Below are 15,494 nucleotides of genomic sequence, written 5' to 3'. Positions count from 1 at the left end.
TAACCTGTCAGAATGTGTTAGCACTGTCTACCTGCCGTAAATTATTTTGTGACTTTGCGGGAAAAATCGGACCCGAGCAACGACACTAATAAAAACTACATAAAAATAGCGTTCTATTTACTGTTACAGGTCATTTTGATCATTATATGAAAAATGAAAAAGTTACATTTAGTCACTTTAATTAATTTTGATTATAAAAAAGAAAAAGACCAAATACAAACAACGCAAATACACGATACAAGGACAGTATGCCAGAGGTTACAGACAAAAAGATGTAAACATAAATATACTTGCTTATGAGATCATTGCATCACCAAACTTTCTGGGCCAAACTTCTTGGTTCTGCTTAAAAGGTAACAGTCAAAACAATCAATTCACTTCTTAAACAAAATGTCTCTTATTTATATCATCATTTGTAAGTGTTTCAATGATCAATCAAACCAGCAGACCTTTGCTATGATCTGCTGGTTTGGCAATTTGAGTGTAATCAACAAAAACAGACTGGGTAAAACTGTAAACATATGTAGTAAAATAATTGGCACTGACCTCAACAGCATTGGGCATGTGTATGAGGCCAGAGCCACACAGAGGACAATGGCAATTTTGGCTAACATCACTCACCCACTACACTCTGAGTTTTGCCTCCTACCATCAGGAAGGAGGTATACCTCCCGAAAACGTGCCAGGTCTAACAGATACCTGAGACCATTTGTACCATCAGCTGTTGGGTTTCTCAACAAACTATAGGTCATATAGAGCACATATTTTTTTTATGTATAGTGTACATGTTTATTTATGTTCTTACCTATTTATTATTTCATGTTTTTATGTGTTTTTGTGCAAATGTGAACCAAATTGCCCCTTGGGGACATTTAAGACATTTCAATTCAATTAATTCAATTCACTCTGAGCCATTTTCTCTGCAAAGCCCCTGCAGGGCTGAGGCTGCATGTTCCATCGTTATCAGTACTATAAAGTCCTTTAGCATCAAACAATATGATTTCCTTACTTTCCAATTCATAAGAAGGATTCTTTTCCTTGGTATTCCTTTTTAGAAAGGAATACCAATATTATCAGGGGATGTATTACTGCAGTTTTCAGTCCATCCACCTCCCAACAGACACTTCTGGACGTAGTGATACATGAACATTTAATAATATTAAACAACATATTTTTGACTCCTTCCCAAAATTGGTTTATTGTGTTATTTCATTTTATTTACATGTAAATGATTGTGTTATTCAACGCATTGTCACAAACCGGTTCGTGTGATATCGTAAGAAAACGCATGCCCAACAATTCATATGATATCCTACGAAATTAGGCAACCACTGGCTGGTCACGTGACGACTGGTCACGTGACAGTAAAGTTTAGCAGTATTTATAGTAAAATTTAGCCGAAAAAAGGTGACTTTGAGTCGGGTACAGGGCACAGGGACGGTCCTTTCAGGGGCGGTGTCATGAGGCACCAAAACGACTAGTTAAAGGTCCCATGGCATGAAAATTTCACTTTATGAGGTTTTTTAACATTAATATGAGTTCCCCCAGCCTGCCTATGGTCCCCCAGTGGCTACAAATGGCGATAGGTGTAAACCGAGCCCTGGGTATCCTGCTCTGCCTTTGAGAAAATGAAAGCTTGGTTACCTCCCCTTTCTCTGCTTTGCCCGCCCAGAGAATTTGGCCCACCTATGAGAGAGAGACATCATGGCTTTCAAACAAGCAAAGTGTCAGTTGGTCAAAGTTCCTCTCTCTCCACAGCCAACATAAGTCTGACATATTAGGATTAATTCGATAGTTAGTTAGATAGATGGATGGCGAGGTAGAGCAAAAAATAGGTTAGAACTGACAGGTATAATAACAGAATGTAAATTGTTCTGATATTTTGCTTAAACATTGTTTCGCTTTTACAAAATGATATCAATCTGATTTTGTAGTCTATGCGCACCCATGGCAACCCTGAAACCACGAGCCGCATATAACGAATCCCAATTTAACCCTTGTTATTACATTTTAGTACTTCATATATTCCCCCAAAGATATTATTTCATAATACAGTTTTGTTACAAGGAGATGGTCATTTGTGCTCCGACGATCCATCAAGCTGGGAACGACATAAGACACTGCCTTAACAGGCATTAGCAGTATTGTCACGGCTGCATCAACACAACTTCTGTATTGCTCCATAGATGTTGTTTCCAACGGAGACAGTAGATGTGGCTCATGCAGTGATGTCTTTTCTGACTGGAGATGACAATCGATTAAATGCAGTATAATCAAGTTATCCATCTTTTCCCTGCATGTTTTCAAAAGCTTTCTCTCTCACTGTGATTTGTATGTGTTTCTGTTGTGCCTCTGAATCTACTCAGGTTCAAGGGAGTTCAGCAGCTGAACAGTAACCACCCAGCACTGATGATGAATGATTCAGGGACAAAATGTATCTTAAAGGTAGGCCTACACTGTGTAGGAATTTCTCCCATCTAGCGGTGAAATTGTATTTTCCATTCAAACGAATAGTGCTCTCTAGCACCTCGCTTTTTCAAATGTGTGTTGCAACTACGGTAGCCGTTATGTACCAAGAGGCTATGACAACATGTCTTCCAATTTTCGCTTTTTTGGCAACGAGGATTCTTTCTCCTGTGGCTTGGCATAAGTATGATCCATTATCCATTATGAACTAAAGTGCAGTGCAGGCTTTCAAATTGTCTAGGGCAGTGACAAGCGCCTCTCACTGATCTCCTCCGTTTCAGCTGGTGTCAGTCATGTGACGCTTGCTCTGAACGAAAACGCGTTGTGGATTAGCTAGACAGGTAGGCTAGTGCTTTATGTCCCTCTCAGCGATTATAGTTTTTCCAAATGGCGGAACGACATGGAAGCCTCCTTGGACTTGCATGTCCAATGTATATACAGATAAGAAATTCTTCGCTTAGGAGGATAAGTCAGATCACAACACTACACAGTGTACCTTTAAGGGTTATAGTGAATGCTGCTACAGTTAAACAACATTTTTTGGGGGGGGCTTTTTTATGCATTTTTATTAGACAGTACAGATAGGCTGGAAAGAGGGGAAAGAGAGAGGGGATTATACTAAGGGGTTAAGCCTCTCTCCACAACGCGTACCTCCGGCGCCAACTTTGATGCTACCAAGCCATCACCTCCAGTTAGCATTCCATTGACTGACATTCATTTTGACGTCACTTTGACAGCGAATAACTTTACATCAGAAGCATTTAAAGACTCTATTTGTCCATTGTTTATTTCTAAAGAAACACGACAATGTATAAAGGGCTCCATTACCTTGTATCTCACGTTATGGCTCCGGAGCAGACGTTTTGTAACAATAGGCTAATGATTGTGTCATAACCACGCGATTAATGGTGCGTTCTTTTTGTCCACCGAAGTCGATCTACGATTCGTTTTTTCGGAGTTACGAACCGGAAGTTGCAAAAAGAACGCCCCCGAGGTCGTATATACGACTCGTCAAGTCGTCTGAACTCAGAGGACCCCGAGTTTGTTTCTCATTTTTCAACACGGATGTGACGTCACACTCGAGCTACTAGTCGCGATTACAAGACAAAAAGAATGCACCATTACTGTCGCATAGTAGAGGAATTACCGTACAGTACAGGAGAAGCTTGCAGGCAGTTTCGACTTACATTAGCTGTTTAATGTTAACTAGCATTTTAGTTAGCAATAATTAGCCTGTGCCTATGTTATCTATACCTACGCTCTCCGTCTCTGCAAGATAGGGAATGATTGAGATTTCTCTTGGCACAGCTACCAGAAGACTTACAACTTTCAGACACATCAGACTTTGATTTGCTGACATCACCTTTTTACGTGAGCCGATCCCCGCCCTGGCGATGCGACGCGCGGTTGGGGAACACTGAGGACAGTCCGCCCCGGTTAACAGCCGCACTAAAAGCAGGGGGCCCCGCCCCTCCCCGCGGGGAGAGTGGCCGCAGCAAGGGTTTTTGAGGTAAAAGTCACATCAAATCCGCCTTGGCTGTTCACACTGCGGTCGCATTGAAAAAAATCAGATCTGGGTCAGATTCAGATTCCTGAATCTGATCTGAAAAAAATCTGATCTGGGCTAGATTTTATGAAGGTAAATATGGTGCAAAACGTGAGCGTTCTCACATTGTATTCTACAAGCTCTCACGTTTTGCACCATATTTACCTTCATAAGATTTGAGTGTTCACACTACTTATGAAGAAGCCTGACCTGGTCACTTGACCCCCAAAAAAATCGGATTTGGGCCACTTTGGCCTGCAGTCTGAACGTAGCCTAATATCCTTCACTGGTGTCGTCCAGAGCAACGGGATCTGTTGGTCCATTTATTGTACTGTCTATGTAGCCTGGATGCTAGCCGAATTTAGCCCCGCCCACAAAATTCGAGGTCGGGAAGTTCATATTCTGACTAGAATCTGAGTATGACCACGTCAGGCTACTGTCTATGTAGTAGCTACACGCAGCAAAGAGCCGTGGGTCGGATGGAACCAAGCTAAGGACATAGTCTAAAGGACGCACAAGGTCAAGAGGTCACAACATAGGTTTTATTTTGTATTTGTTTACGTTTTATTCATTCATTTACAAATAAAGTCCAAAAACTAAATACATTACACAGGCCTACAGCACAGTTGAAAAGAAGGGACGCCACGTCCCTGTCTATACAAAATCTGTGTAAAGACAGAACATTGTTATATAGGGAGAAAGAGAAGATATACAGCTGTTAAAGCTAGACTATATTAAAAGACTGTGACACTGTGGGCTAGCGTGGAACCTGCAAACAAACTCATGGAATGCAACTAGGATACATGAAAGAAATAGCAAGGCTGCTGCATTATTACACCTGGGCACAGTGACAATAAACAGCCTGCTTAATCCCAACGAATTCAAGTCAAAAACGCAGTCCAAGAACTGCCACGAATATGCGAACTGCAATATATTCCCGAGCTGTGAGAGGCAGCAATGTGCCGCAAGACATCCAGTGTGCCGAAATTTCAAAAGAAGAAGAAGAAGAAAACCCTTGTGGTTTGTTTTTTGAATTGATTGTTATATGATGCGGAATGTTTTTCCAATTAAATAAATGTTACTCAAATTAAGTCAAACATAAAAAAAAACCGTTGCAGGTAAGCTAATGTCAACGTACAAGGGAACGTTGGCTTCACCAGTCTTGGTAACTTCGAGCATAACAGCAACTATATCAACAGTTAGCCTAGCTACATGTATGTGTGTTTAACGTTCACGTAGCTAAATGCCACATTCATTGAATGCAACGTTACCCTGATCGTTTGTTGTATGTTGATCTTCTCGTCTTGCTTCACTATGGCTAACGTTACAACACGTTATAACGTGTTAAACCCACGTTATAACACGTTATAACACAGTTGTCAATTCATTAGCTAGCTAGCTAGCTAGGTAACGTTACGTTATGGTCACATAACGTTACCTTACTACTAACGTTACAAGTAACCTCAGCTTGAGGGTTAATGTGTTTGTTTTTGTTGAAACTGTTTTAAGGAGGTGTTTATTCAACTTTACATCATTTAGCTAGTCACTTCCAATTTCTGATGTTGTATTTGATTTTTTTTGTGGTCCTAAGTTAAATGCAAACATAATGCTTAGTTGGATAGAATTTGTTGTTATTATTTATGGCACCTGACACAGTCAATAATAGTCTAGCTTTGCCAGACCTTCCTGTCTATGATAACCTGCTTGGGGCCACAGGTGAGAAAATTTGCTACTGGTCACCTTGATTGATTACATATATACATTTGAAAATTGCCATATAAAACAACTAAACTGTAATAATGAAATGTAGCACTATATTTTCAAAGGTTACTAGTCTGGTTCTATTCAGAAACAAGACACTAGACAGAAAATATCAATTAACACATGGGTATTAGTGCCAAATTAAATCCAAAAGGTAAAAGTAAACGTTAATATTGTTTAGTTTTCTACATTATCCTATCATCACTGATTTTACAAAGTAGTTAGTTAGGTCAGTTCATCTATCTCATTTCTCTATGTGTTTGTGTCTTGTATTCTCAAAAACAGCAAGTGATGGAGTTTCCTGAAGATTTCAACCAGCTTGAGCTTCTGAATACACATGGCCACCTGATCCCCCGAGGGGCCAGCAGCCTGTGGACCGGAAGCAGGGATGAGGAGGAAGAGGTGGAAGAGGAGGAGGGGGACCACAGTGACGAGTGGTATATTGAAAAAGAAAAAACTCTCAAAGACAAACCAAAGGTGCTCATTCTGTGGGCAGCGGAAAACAATCGCGTAAGTGATATTTTGTCAGAACTCAGACTTTACCTGTGTTGCCCCACTAGTGTCGTTCTCATAAAGATTTAAAAAAAAATGTTGGCCTTTTCATCAGTTTTACAGTCTATGGTTGAAACAGAATCAACTTCTGGAGAAACGCGACCCACAGTGTGACATGCTAATTTGATTTAAAGAACTTACATGTTCTGGGCGATAAAACTCACAAATTCTCAGAGTCCAATGTGACACGTTCAAATGTCATCCAAAACCTAGATAGATAGAATAATATAAAACAGCTGGAAGCAGAGACTGGTTTGAGTTTTTAATTGAAAAGTGATTGTAGGAAAAGTAAGACCCAGGTTTGTTAAGATTAGGACAAAACGGACCCAAATGCAGAGCTCAACGACAGTTGGTTTATTAGGGAAAAGTGGGGGATAAACGGGGAAGTGGGAAGGTGGATGCCAGGGGAGAAGGCGTAGGCGCAGAGACTGGAACGGGGAACCGAAGGGGGGAGCTGACGTTCTGATGTCACCGAGGAGACAAGAGCAACGATCAAGCGAAGATGGTGAATCAATCCGGGGTTTAAATACTGGGCTTGATTGTAGTTGATGACCGGCAGGTGTGTACAGCGGGAGGAGTGGTAGTGAGGAGGCGAGCAGGTGTGTGCATTCAGCTGGCTGGCACGAGCAGGAGGGGAGGGGGGAACACAGAGAGAGACAGAGAGGCAGAGCAAACACAAACTGACAGCAAAGCATAAGAGAAAAAAACAGAAACTCACGGTCAGACGGACTCCAACCATCACAAGGTTGTAAGTTTCCTGAAGTGAACTGGATTGTCCGTGGGGTTTTGATTTGCCTGGTTTTCCTTCAGATGTTGTAAGACATTTATGAACACAATAATGTGGTTGATTTAATGTTAGACGTACTCTTTTGTGTTCTTTCAGCTGGTTTTCAGATATCCTTTTTTGAAGGATCAACAGTATTCAAGAAAATAACAGTAAAATCTGATATAGCCAAAAGCAATCAAACATTTCTTTCTACCAAAAATAGGGAAATCATGAATACAGTATGTTGTAAATGTGTATTGCTCTGTAATAACATGGTCAAAAAACCTACGGTTTGCTTTTTATTAGTTGTTTATTCATTTTGAGAATTTCAGTTTGTAACATAAGCTGCAATTATGCCGCAGTCCTGTATTACATCTCTTTCCACAATAGGAATATTGTGCCAATTTTGTAAAACATCTAAGAAAAAACTTCCAAAGAAGGTTATGTAGTGCCATCAAATATGAATTAAGTTGAAACCTTTTTAGAGAAGAACTAGCCAGAAATAAAACACTATTTTATACAGAGTATAGAGCTGTCCCTTGCAGCAAAATCAACATTCAGTTGTAAATGAATGCTGAAATTAAGCTGAAGAATGGAAAAGCTGTCTGACTTTGAAAACCACGAGGCAATACATGGCGGAGAGGGAACAGTTGACAAAGAGCGAACAAATTTAATGAAGGCCATTAACACCCTGTGGATAATAAACACTGATTCGCTTGGGGATCTGCCCACCCCAATTTATTCACAATTCATTATTAAAACAATAACCATGTTACCATGTAACTGTTTTCAACACACAGAACATGATTTAAACAAATTAATTGCACAGGAATCAAATAAACAAGTTATTTATCTCTTTGCCACATTTTCTGTGAAGTTTTTAGTCTGTGATGAGTACTAGAGATGTCTTGTGTGTCTGACGTCTGTTTTGTTCTGTGTTTTGTGATCATTTCTGGTGCTTGGACTTTGCATTTAGATTCATTTAAGACCCACTTGTGTCTTCAAATCACTAGTTGGGTCCAGTATTGTTGTCATCTTTCTCAAGGAGGTGCTGTTATTGTAGTTTTTACTGATCATGACTGTTAGAGGATGGATACCCGACCTGACCCTGGCGGTACCCGACGGGCCGGGCCGGGTTCAGACAGATATTTAGAAATGATGTTCGGGTTCAGGTCGCGCTCGGTCACATCAGCGCGATAAGGCATTGAACATTTTAAATTTAAAACCGCTTATTCCTTGCCTGCGGCATCCTCACTATTCCAGCCAGCAGCAGTAGCCTAGCAGTGAGCGCAACTTCAGCGCTGTTGGCAGGACCATCGAGCAGAGGAGGACAGCCTTGAAGCCATCCACTGTTGATGCAATCCTTTTTCTGCATAAGAACATGGATTAGCCTAAACTTTGATGGATGGATTATGAAAATAGATCCCATGTTGCAGTTTAGTACCCTATATAGTTTTCGAGGAAAATAGTAAGAGTGATTTTCATTTCAATAAGCTGCATTTGTGTTACGTTAATGTTACTTCGCTGGGGACATTTGTGTTGATTTGAATTTCATTAAGAGACCCAGGTCCACAGAACCTCTTGTGTGAATTTTTTTGATTTTGTTCTGTTAGCTTGGGCCATTTTTGGTCGGCCTATATTCATTTAATTTCAATTAGCTATATGATTGGGCCTCTTGTGCAAGCCTGTGTTAACGTGTGCTTGTTGCCCCGTGTGCGCTGATGCACTCATCTGTTGACATTTCCAAATGCCTTCCCCCAGTTGCATAATAAAAGCGGGCTTTCCACACAAGCAAATGTACACATGTCATTAGTATGAGAAAAAAAATCAGATTTTAACTGTGTCTGGCTCGGACATAAATATCTTAATGCCTGTCAGGCTCGGGTCGGGCTCGGTTACTGCTCTGTCGGACGTGGACCGGGCTCGGACAGAAAAATTGTAGTAATGGTAATTGTAGTTTTTACTCATGTCTGGTGAGGCATTTTGACAAGGTAAGGTAGTGTCTCCTCCGCCGTGTACCTCTAATATAATTCAAATTTACCCTTAGAAATGTAACGTCTCTCTAAAATTGTGAGGATTAAATGGAGTGCAGGCGATGTGAGACGGCAAGTCTGACACTGAATCTATCAGCCTACAATCAAACAGTCGCAGCTGGTGGAGATGTTGTTTTTTGGTCTTTTAATTGCCTCTTTCCCCAGCTTTTAAATTGGCACTCCGCTGAGTTTACGCATGAAGATGAGTTTAATCATGACTTGTACCACTCAGCATGTGAAAGCAGTTGGATAGTTCAGGGATAAACCCATTCGTCGGCGGAACATCGGTATCGCTCGCTATTCGCCTTCTTCATATCCGGTCTCAAGTATGATGACATTCACCAATGGCAGTGGCCTACGTTTATCTGTTGTGTCGCGTCAATTTGCGCTGGCTAAATGTTGATTAACTGCGGTCAGACTCGGACAAAAACAGTAGGTAGCATATGCTGCTACAGCAGTTGCTGCTGCTGATTAGCAGCTGCTGGCTGGACACGACTCTAGCATGACATCGTGTATGGTTTGTTTACAAATTAAAGTGAAAGAAAATGTTGGCTGTGTGGGAGTATTAAACTGTCTCGGAGAAAGATCAGCGACAAGAATGTTGTATTCTGTATAAAGAAAAACAAGAGTTGATGAACAGCCCTATTCATGTTTCTAATCGCATTTACATTTAATTAATGTTTTACAAAAAGAATGTTTTTGTTGGGCTAAGTACTAAAAACTGATTCTCATTGAGTAGGTAGTTGTTTAGCAGGCATAGGTAGCAGGCTATAAAGGATTATAATCTTCATTTGAAAGAAGGTTATTTCCTAAATGTGTATGTAATGTAATGAAATGCTGAATGACTTTAAGACAGTTTTTGCAAACTTTTGCTGGTGGTTGAGCGAGGAGCTCCGGGTGCTGGCAGCATGGAGGAGTGCCGTATGCCGTAAAATCATAAAAGTTTAAATGCATTAAAGTTTCCCTTTAATCAGAGCACTCGCATAAGAATGTAGCGGTGTCTAAATCTTTTTGAAACTTAGGAACCACGAAAAGCAAGCAGGCAAGAAACCAAACTAAGTGAGATGTTCTGTCTGTGTTGATGCATAATAAATAATGTTGGCTTACTATTAATTATTGCTTGGGTGATTATGGGGGCAATGGGTAACTAGAATGGCAGTCAGAGAGTGCAGACCTCTGCCAAGACATGCCCTATCTCACAATGTTGTTTTTTTTATAATTAGTATTTTATTTAGTTTTTGAACACCACTGTTACATTGTAGTCAACATTACAATTGACATCTTAACATATATCCCATAGTGATGATACATTTTTTAATCAAAAAAATAAAAGGATTAAGCCAAAAGAGGTAATAGAAATCAGATAGAAATAAATAAATAAAAACATACATGGATCAAATGTACAGTTTAACAATAAGCACCACGCTCTCATGTGGTAGCAATATATTGTACGTATTTTCCCCATTTCGCCACATATTTTTCCGCCCTGTCATTGATGTTGAAAGAGATTTTTTCTTATGATGCCACTTTTGCCAACTCCGTGCTCCACTCCTGGAAAGAGGGCTTACCTGGGTTCTTCCAGTTTCCAGTTCCAACCATTATACTGGTCTGAATAAAGTCCGCTGCTCCACAGTTCGATCATTTGTGGATCATTTAAAGGTCATGGCATGAAAATTTCACAGGTTTTTTAACATATATATCAGTTCCGCCAGCCTGCCTATGGTCCCCAATTGGCATGAAATGGTGATAGGTGTAAACCGAGCCCTGGGTTTCCTGCTCTGCCTTTGAGAAAATGAAAGCTCAGATGGGCCGATCTGGAATCTTGCTTGTTATGAGGTCATAACAAGCGAGGTTACCTCCCCTTTCTCTGCTTTGCCCACCCAGAGAATTTGGCCCACCCATGAGAGAGAGACATCATGGCTTTCAAACGAGAAAAGTGGCAGTTGGTCAAGGCCACACCCCCACCCTCCACCTTGCCCCCCCTCTCTCCTCCTCAATAGCTACAGACACAGAAATGGCACATCCTAAGGAAAGCTCATTGTGAGACTGGCTCTAGTGGCTGTAATTCTGCACCAAGGCTGAATTTCGGGAAAGAGACTTCAGATACAGTATTAGGGGACCACTAAGGCCTATATAAAAGAGACTTCAGATACAGTATTAGGGGACCACTAAGGTCTATATAAAAGCATCCAAAGAGCACCATGTCATCGGACCAACATACAGCCTCGGGCAGAACTCCAAGCTAGTTCGGATAATGTTTTCAATGCAATCATGAATCTTTAGCCAATAGTTCTGAATCATGGGACATTCCCAGAGCAGATGAAGAAGAGTCCCTTCCGAGCTGCAGCACTTCCAGCAGTCTGCATTATCCCTCAGCTTCAGCCTAAACAGCTGAGTCCAAAAAAAGCGATTAAGAATCTTAAACTGGATTAATCTAATTTTAATATCTCTTGAAACCCTCTTAGTGTTTTCACAAATACGATCCCACTATTTATGTGTGACATCATTTTTCAAATCTGCAAAGTTAAAGGAATATTTTACCGCTGGAAAGCTGAATATATCTTTAAATTGGGTCACTTATGTAGTAGAAATGTGAAGAAAAAAAATTAAATTGGTGCCTTCTAGGCCGAGAAAAGCCAGAAAATGTGTTTTGGTCTTATATGGATGAAAAACACCAAATCCCAGAATGCACCTGCTTCGTTGTTTTGAGTCCACTCCCAAGCCACGCCTACCGCTTCACAGACAGACCGAGGCATTCAACTCAACTCAAGCGTGTTTTATTTCAACCATATACATGAAACAACGTTTCATCGTGACTCAACGACATTATATAAAAACGACATACGAAACAGGCTACATTTAGTACACACACTTTATAGGCTCCGTAAAGTGCAGCTAACACATACTAGCATTAGCGCTTGGTGGGCTGTAAACACAGCCGTGAATTAGCGTGCAATGTAGAATGGTCGGCATTTAACAGTCACAAACTCCACCAGCAGTTAGCAGTTAAATGGATACAAATCACCACATTTCTGCGCCACTCAGTGTTAACACAGCCCACCTCTTTTACCTGGCGACAGAGCATCTCTAGCTCGGAGGGCTAGCAGGCCTGGTAGCTGGACAGTCCAGTACACTATTCAGGCATGTTTCCACAACAACAAAAACACAGCAGTCTCTCAACTCACGTTGGGAGTTTCGTTGAAGTTGGATGTAGTCCAGTTTGTGGTCTAAATGAGCCGGACACTCCACCAGCAGTTAGTAGTAGCTAATTGGATTTTATTTCTACACCAGTCCGTTTAACACAGCCCACCTCCCGGGACGGGAGAGCAGCCTGGTAGCTGGATAGTCCCGGTTCCGGTACACTGTTGTTCAGGCATGTTTCCACAACAACAAAAACACAGCAGTCACTGAAATCACGTTGGGAGTTTCGTTGAAGGAGGATGTAGTCCAGCTTGTTGTTTAATGAGCAGACACTTGCAAGCAGGATGGATGGGACAGGTGGACAGCTAGCGTTAGCTTTCCACCTAGCCAATGAGGATGTCCCCTAGCCGGCCTAGCGGCATTGAGCGACACCGCTGGTCTCCGTGCAGGCGAAGCTCACGTATTGCCCAAGATTGGGTTTGTTAATAAGTTTTCCTGCATATCCTCCGATCGTTACCGATGTATCCCGGTGGTACACACGTCCGGTAGTTTGAATGCAGATAATTGTTGTAAATGTTTTCTGCTGAAAACCGAGAGCCTGTTTAGCGAAGATTCAAGATGGCTGACAGTCGTTTTCATTCGGAATACCGGCCGAATTCGGCAGTCCAACCCTGTGGGCGTGTTGAAAACATAGCAAGTAGATCCTACTACTGGCTGTAGTCCTTGCCTCTGGCCCAAAAATCTTCCGATGACGCAAAAATCGTCATTTTACGTCATCGGAAGATTTTTTCCAGGCCCCAAATGCAGAGATCTCTCGTCTCAGGGGGACATGAGGGAGGGAGGCACGGTCATTCAGAAATACTATCGGGTTTCTACTGATACAAAGCTGAATGCTAAATCGGTGAAGTATCCCTTTAACATTGTTGCATAAGATATGGTCCTATCTCACAATGATAATGCAGGGTGAATTTTCCCAGTTGGGAACTCATTTTTCAGACTATTCCGACACTCCATTAATGCAGCACAAACGCCCTAACTCGCAAAGTAAATGAAAGCGACAGATCATTTATGTCCCTGCCCTGTGATTCAAATCAGCTCCAAAATGTAATGGGCTCTACCTTGGCATGACCTTGTTTTTATTACTTGAACAAGGGTTCAGGCATCACTCTTTGCTGGGATGGTCAGGCCTCAGCAGTGTTTTCACTGCAGTCTTCATACAGATGTAAGTAAAGTATGCTCTAAGAGTACTGATGTATGTATTTACACAGGATAAAAGTGTGACCAGAATAGAAGATAATTCAGTTGGATTTTTTTTATACAGAGACGTAAAAGTTACCAACATGAAAGGCTGGAAGAGGATTAAAGGTCCCATGACATGGTGCTCTTTGGATGCTTTTATATATTTCCTGAAATTCAGCCTTGGTGCAAAATTACAGCCACTAGAGAGAGGGGGGCCTTGACCAACTGCCACTTTGCTCGTTTGAAAGCCATGATGTCTCTCTCTCTCATGAGTGTGTCAAATAATATAATTTAAAATATAGTAGGTACTCATTCCAATTACAGGACTGCCTCAAGTAAAACATATCTCCTGAGACTATTAGTTTGTAGTTTCCTGACCCTCGGCCTTTCTGCATTTTTTCCTTCAGCTTTCAACAGTCCACAGGTTGTTAGCTGCTGATCCGTTGCTGGTGCACTGCTGTGATGAGGACGGATACACTCCACTACATCGTGCAGCCTACAGCGGCCATGTTGCTGTGGTTTCTGCTTTAATCGCCGCCGGGTCTAAGGTTAACCCTCGCACCATCGACGGATGGACGCCCCTTCACAGCGCCTGCCGCTGGAGCCGCGTCACAGTGGCGAGTTTCCTCCTACAACACGGAGCCGAACTGAACGCCCAGACCAACGGTGGGCTCACGCCACTACACCTGGCTGCCTCCAACACCACCCCCTTCAGCACAGACTCTCCTAGCACTTTAGAGCTCCTCCTCTCTCAGCGACACCTGAATCCAGGGCTCCGCAGCGGCAGTGGGGAGACGGCCAGTGAGGTGGCCCGCCGTACTGGCCCACATCATGTCCTGTTTGAGATGGTACAAGACTGTGTCAATGTGGTACCTTTCTCATGAATTAAAAACACGGGTGCAGATGTTTTTACCCTCTTCTTGCCTTGTTGTAAGTACAATATACAGCAGGTACATAGAAGTTCATTTCGCAGGTGGGTTGGCGGACTTGTTTTCTGTTGAAGCATCATAATAAATAAATGTATCTTTGGAATAATATTCTCTTTGCATCATTGATCTTGAAAGTAAATGCAAACTTATTTCTCTCTTCATATTCACAAAAGTGAGTTCAAAGTCTCACTGTGAGCTGGTATTGCAGGTTGTTTAGGTAACTGACAAGCAGCCACTGTGTGGTACATGCTCTAATGCTGATAGGGCTGAAACGATTCCTCGAATAACTCGAATAATTCGATTACAAAAAATCCTCGATGCAAAATGACTTGCCTCGAAGCTTCGTTAAATCAATGTTATCAATGTATCTTTGACGGACGGTGTTTCCGCACGGAGCATTATTACTGTCGCACAGACGCGGCTCAGTCTGCTGCTGGCGACACATGCCAGAGCGTAAATAGCGAGGGGCTAAGAGAAGAGACAGGCTGGAGAAAACTACAGAAAGTGTCCAAAGTTTGGAATCAGTTCAAACGTAATTAAAACGAAAACTCTGTACCGTGTGTCTACTGCAAAATCAAACTAGCTTACCACAATAATAGCCCGACGACAGTGCTTTAGCATCTCAACAGAAAACATGGAGTCTAACTTAATGAAAATAGGTTGAGTATAACTAATATTTACATATAGGCCTATATACAGATCAGTCTCAGGTTGAAACTTGTAGTTCTGAAAGTTAAGTTGCACAACTTAATTTAATGTTTATGTATGTGTAATGTATGCCTTAGTTTGAGGTTGATATCATTTGAAATTTTTTTTATTTAAAAACAATGTAATATGGCATTTAAATGCACTCTGTTTTTTAAAGAAATAAAAGCCAAATGCTTGATAATTTTACAGCCACATCATTTTCGTTATGCATTATTTGTTTTGGTTGTTTAAAAACGCAAAAAAAAAAATATCCGATTAATCGATCGATAAAGTGCTAGATTAATCGATTACAAAAATAATCGATAGCTGCAGCCCTAAATGCTGAGTGTAAATTGTCTGAACTTCTTTTAATA

General features: G+C 41.4%; 1 protein-coding gene across 3 annotated transcripts; it reads left to right on the top strand.

The window, feature by feature from the left end:
- Window positions 1–2,394: 2,394 nt before the first annotated feature.
- Window positions 2,395–14,541, top strand: ankrd49 (ankyrin repeat domain 49). 3 transcript variants are annotated; one of them, XM_039816608.1, is made up of 3 exons: window positions 2,395–2,445; window positions 6,059–6,283; window positions 13,912–14,541. In XM_039816608.1, the coding sequence occupies exons 1-3, from the start codon at window positions 2,410–2,412 to the stop codon at window positions 14,386–14,388; spliced, it is 738 nt and encodes a 245-aa protein (XP_039672542.1). In that variant the 5' UTR covers window positions 2,395–2,409; the 3' UTR covers window positions 14,389–14,541. The 3 variants fall into 3 exon arrangements, with proteins under 3 accessions (XP_039672542.1, XP_039672549.1, XP_039672532.1); XM_039816615.1 differs by lacking the exon at window positions 2,395–2,445 and adding an exon at window positions 5,124–5,130; XM_039816598.1 differs by lacking the exon at window positions 2,395–2,445 and adding an exon at window positions 5,124–5,177.
- Window positions 14,542–15,494: the final 953 nt, after the last annotated feature.

This window comes from Perca fluviatilis, chromosome 1 (genome assembly GCF_010015445.1).
Source record: "Perca fluviatilis chromosome 1, GENO_Pfluv_1.0, whole genome shotgun sequence".
In the NCBI taxonomy this organism is placed as follows: Eukaryota; Metazoa; Chordata; class Actinopteri; order Perciformes; family Percidae; genus Perca; species Perca fluviatilis.
This window is presented reverse-complemented; position numbering and strand designations above follow the sequence as displayed.

What these genes read in the sequence shown, in the direction of transcription:
- ankrd49 (XM_039816598.1), top strand. Translation starts at nt 5,139, where the DNA reads ATGTCAACGTACAAGGGAACGTTGGCTTCACCAGTCTTG. An exon ending in CGTTGGCTTCACCAGTCTTG is followed by an intron (nt 5,178 to 6,058) that starts GTAACTTCGAGC and finishes TCTCAAAAACAG; the next exon opens with CAAGTGATGGAGTTTCCTGA. An exon ending in GGGCAGCGGAAAACAATCGC is followed by an intron (nt 6,284 to 13,911) that starts GTAAGTGATATT and finishes TTTTTCCTTCAG; the next exon opens with CTTTCAACAGTCCACAGGTT.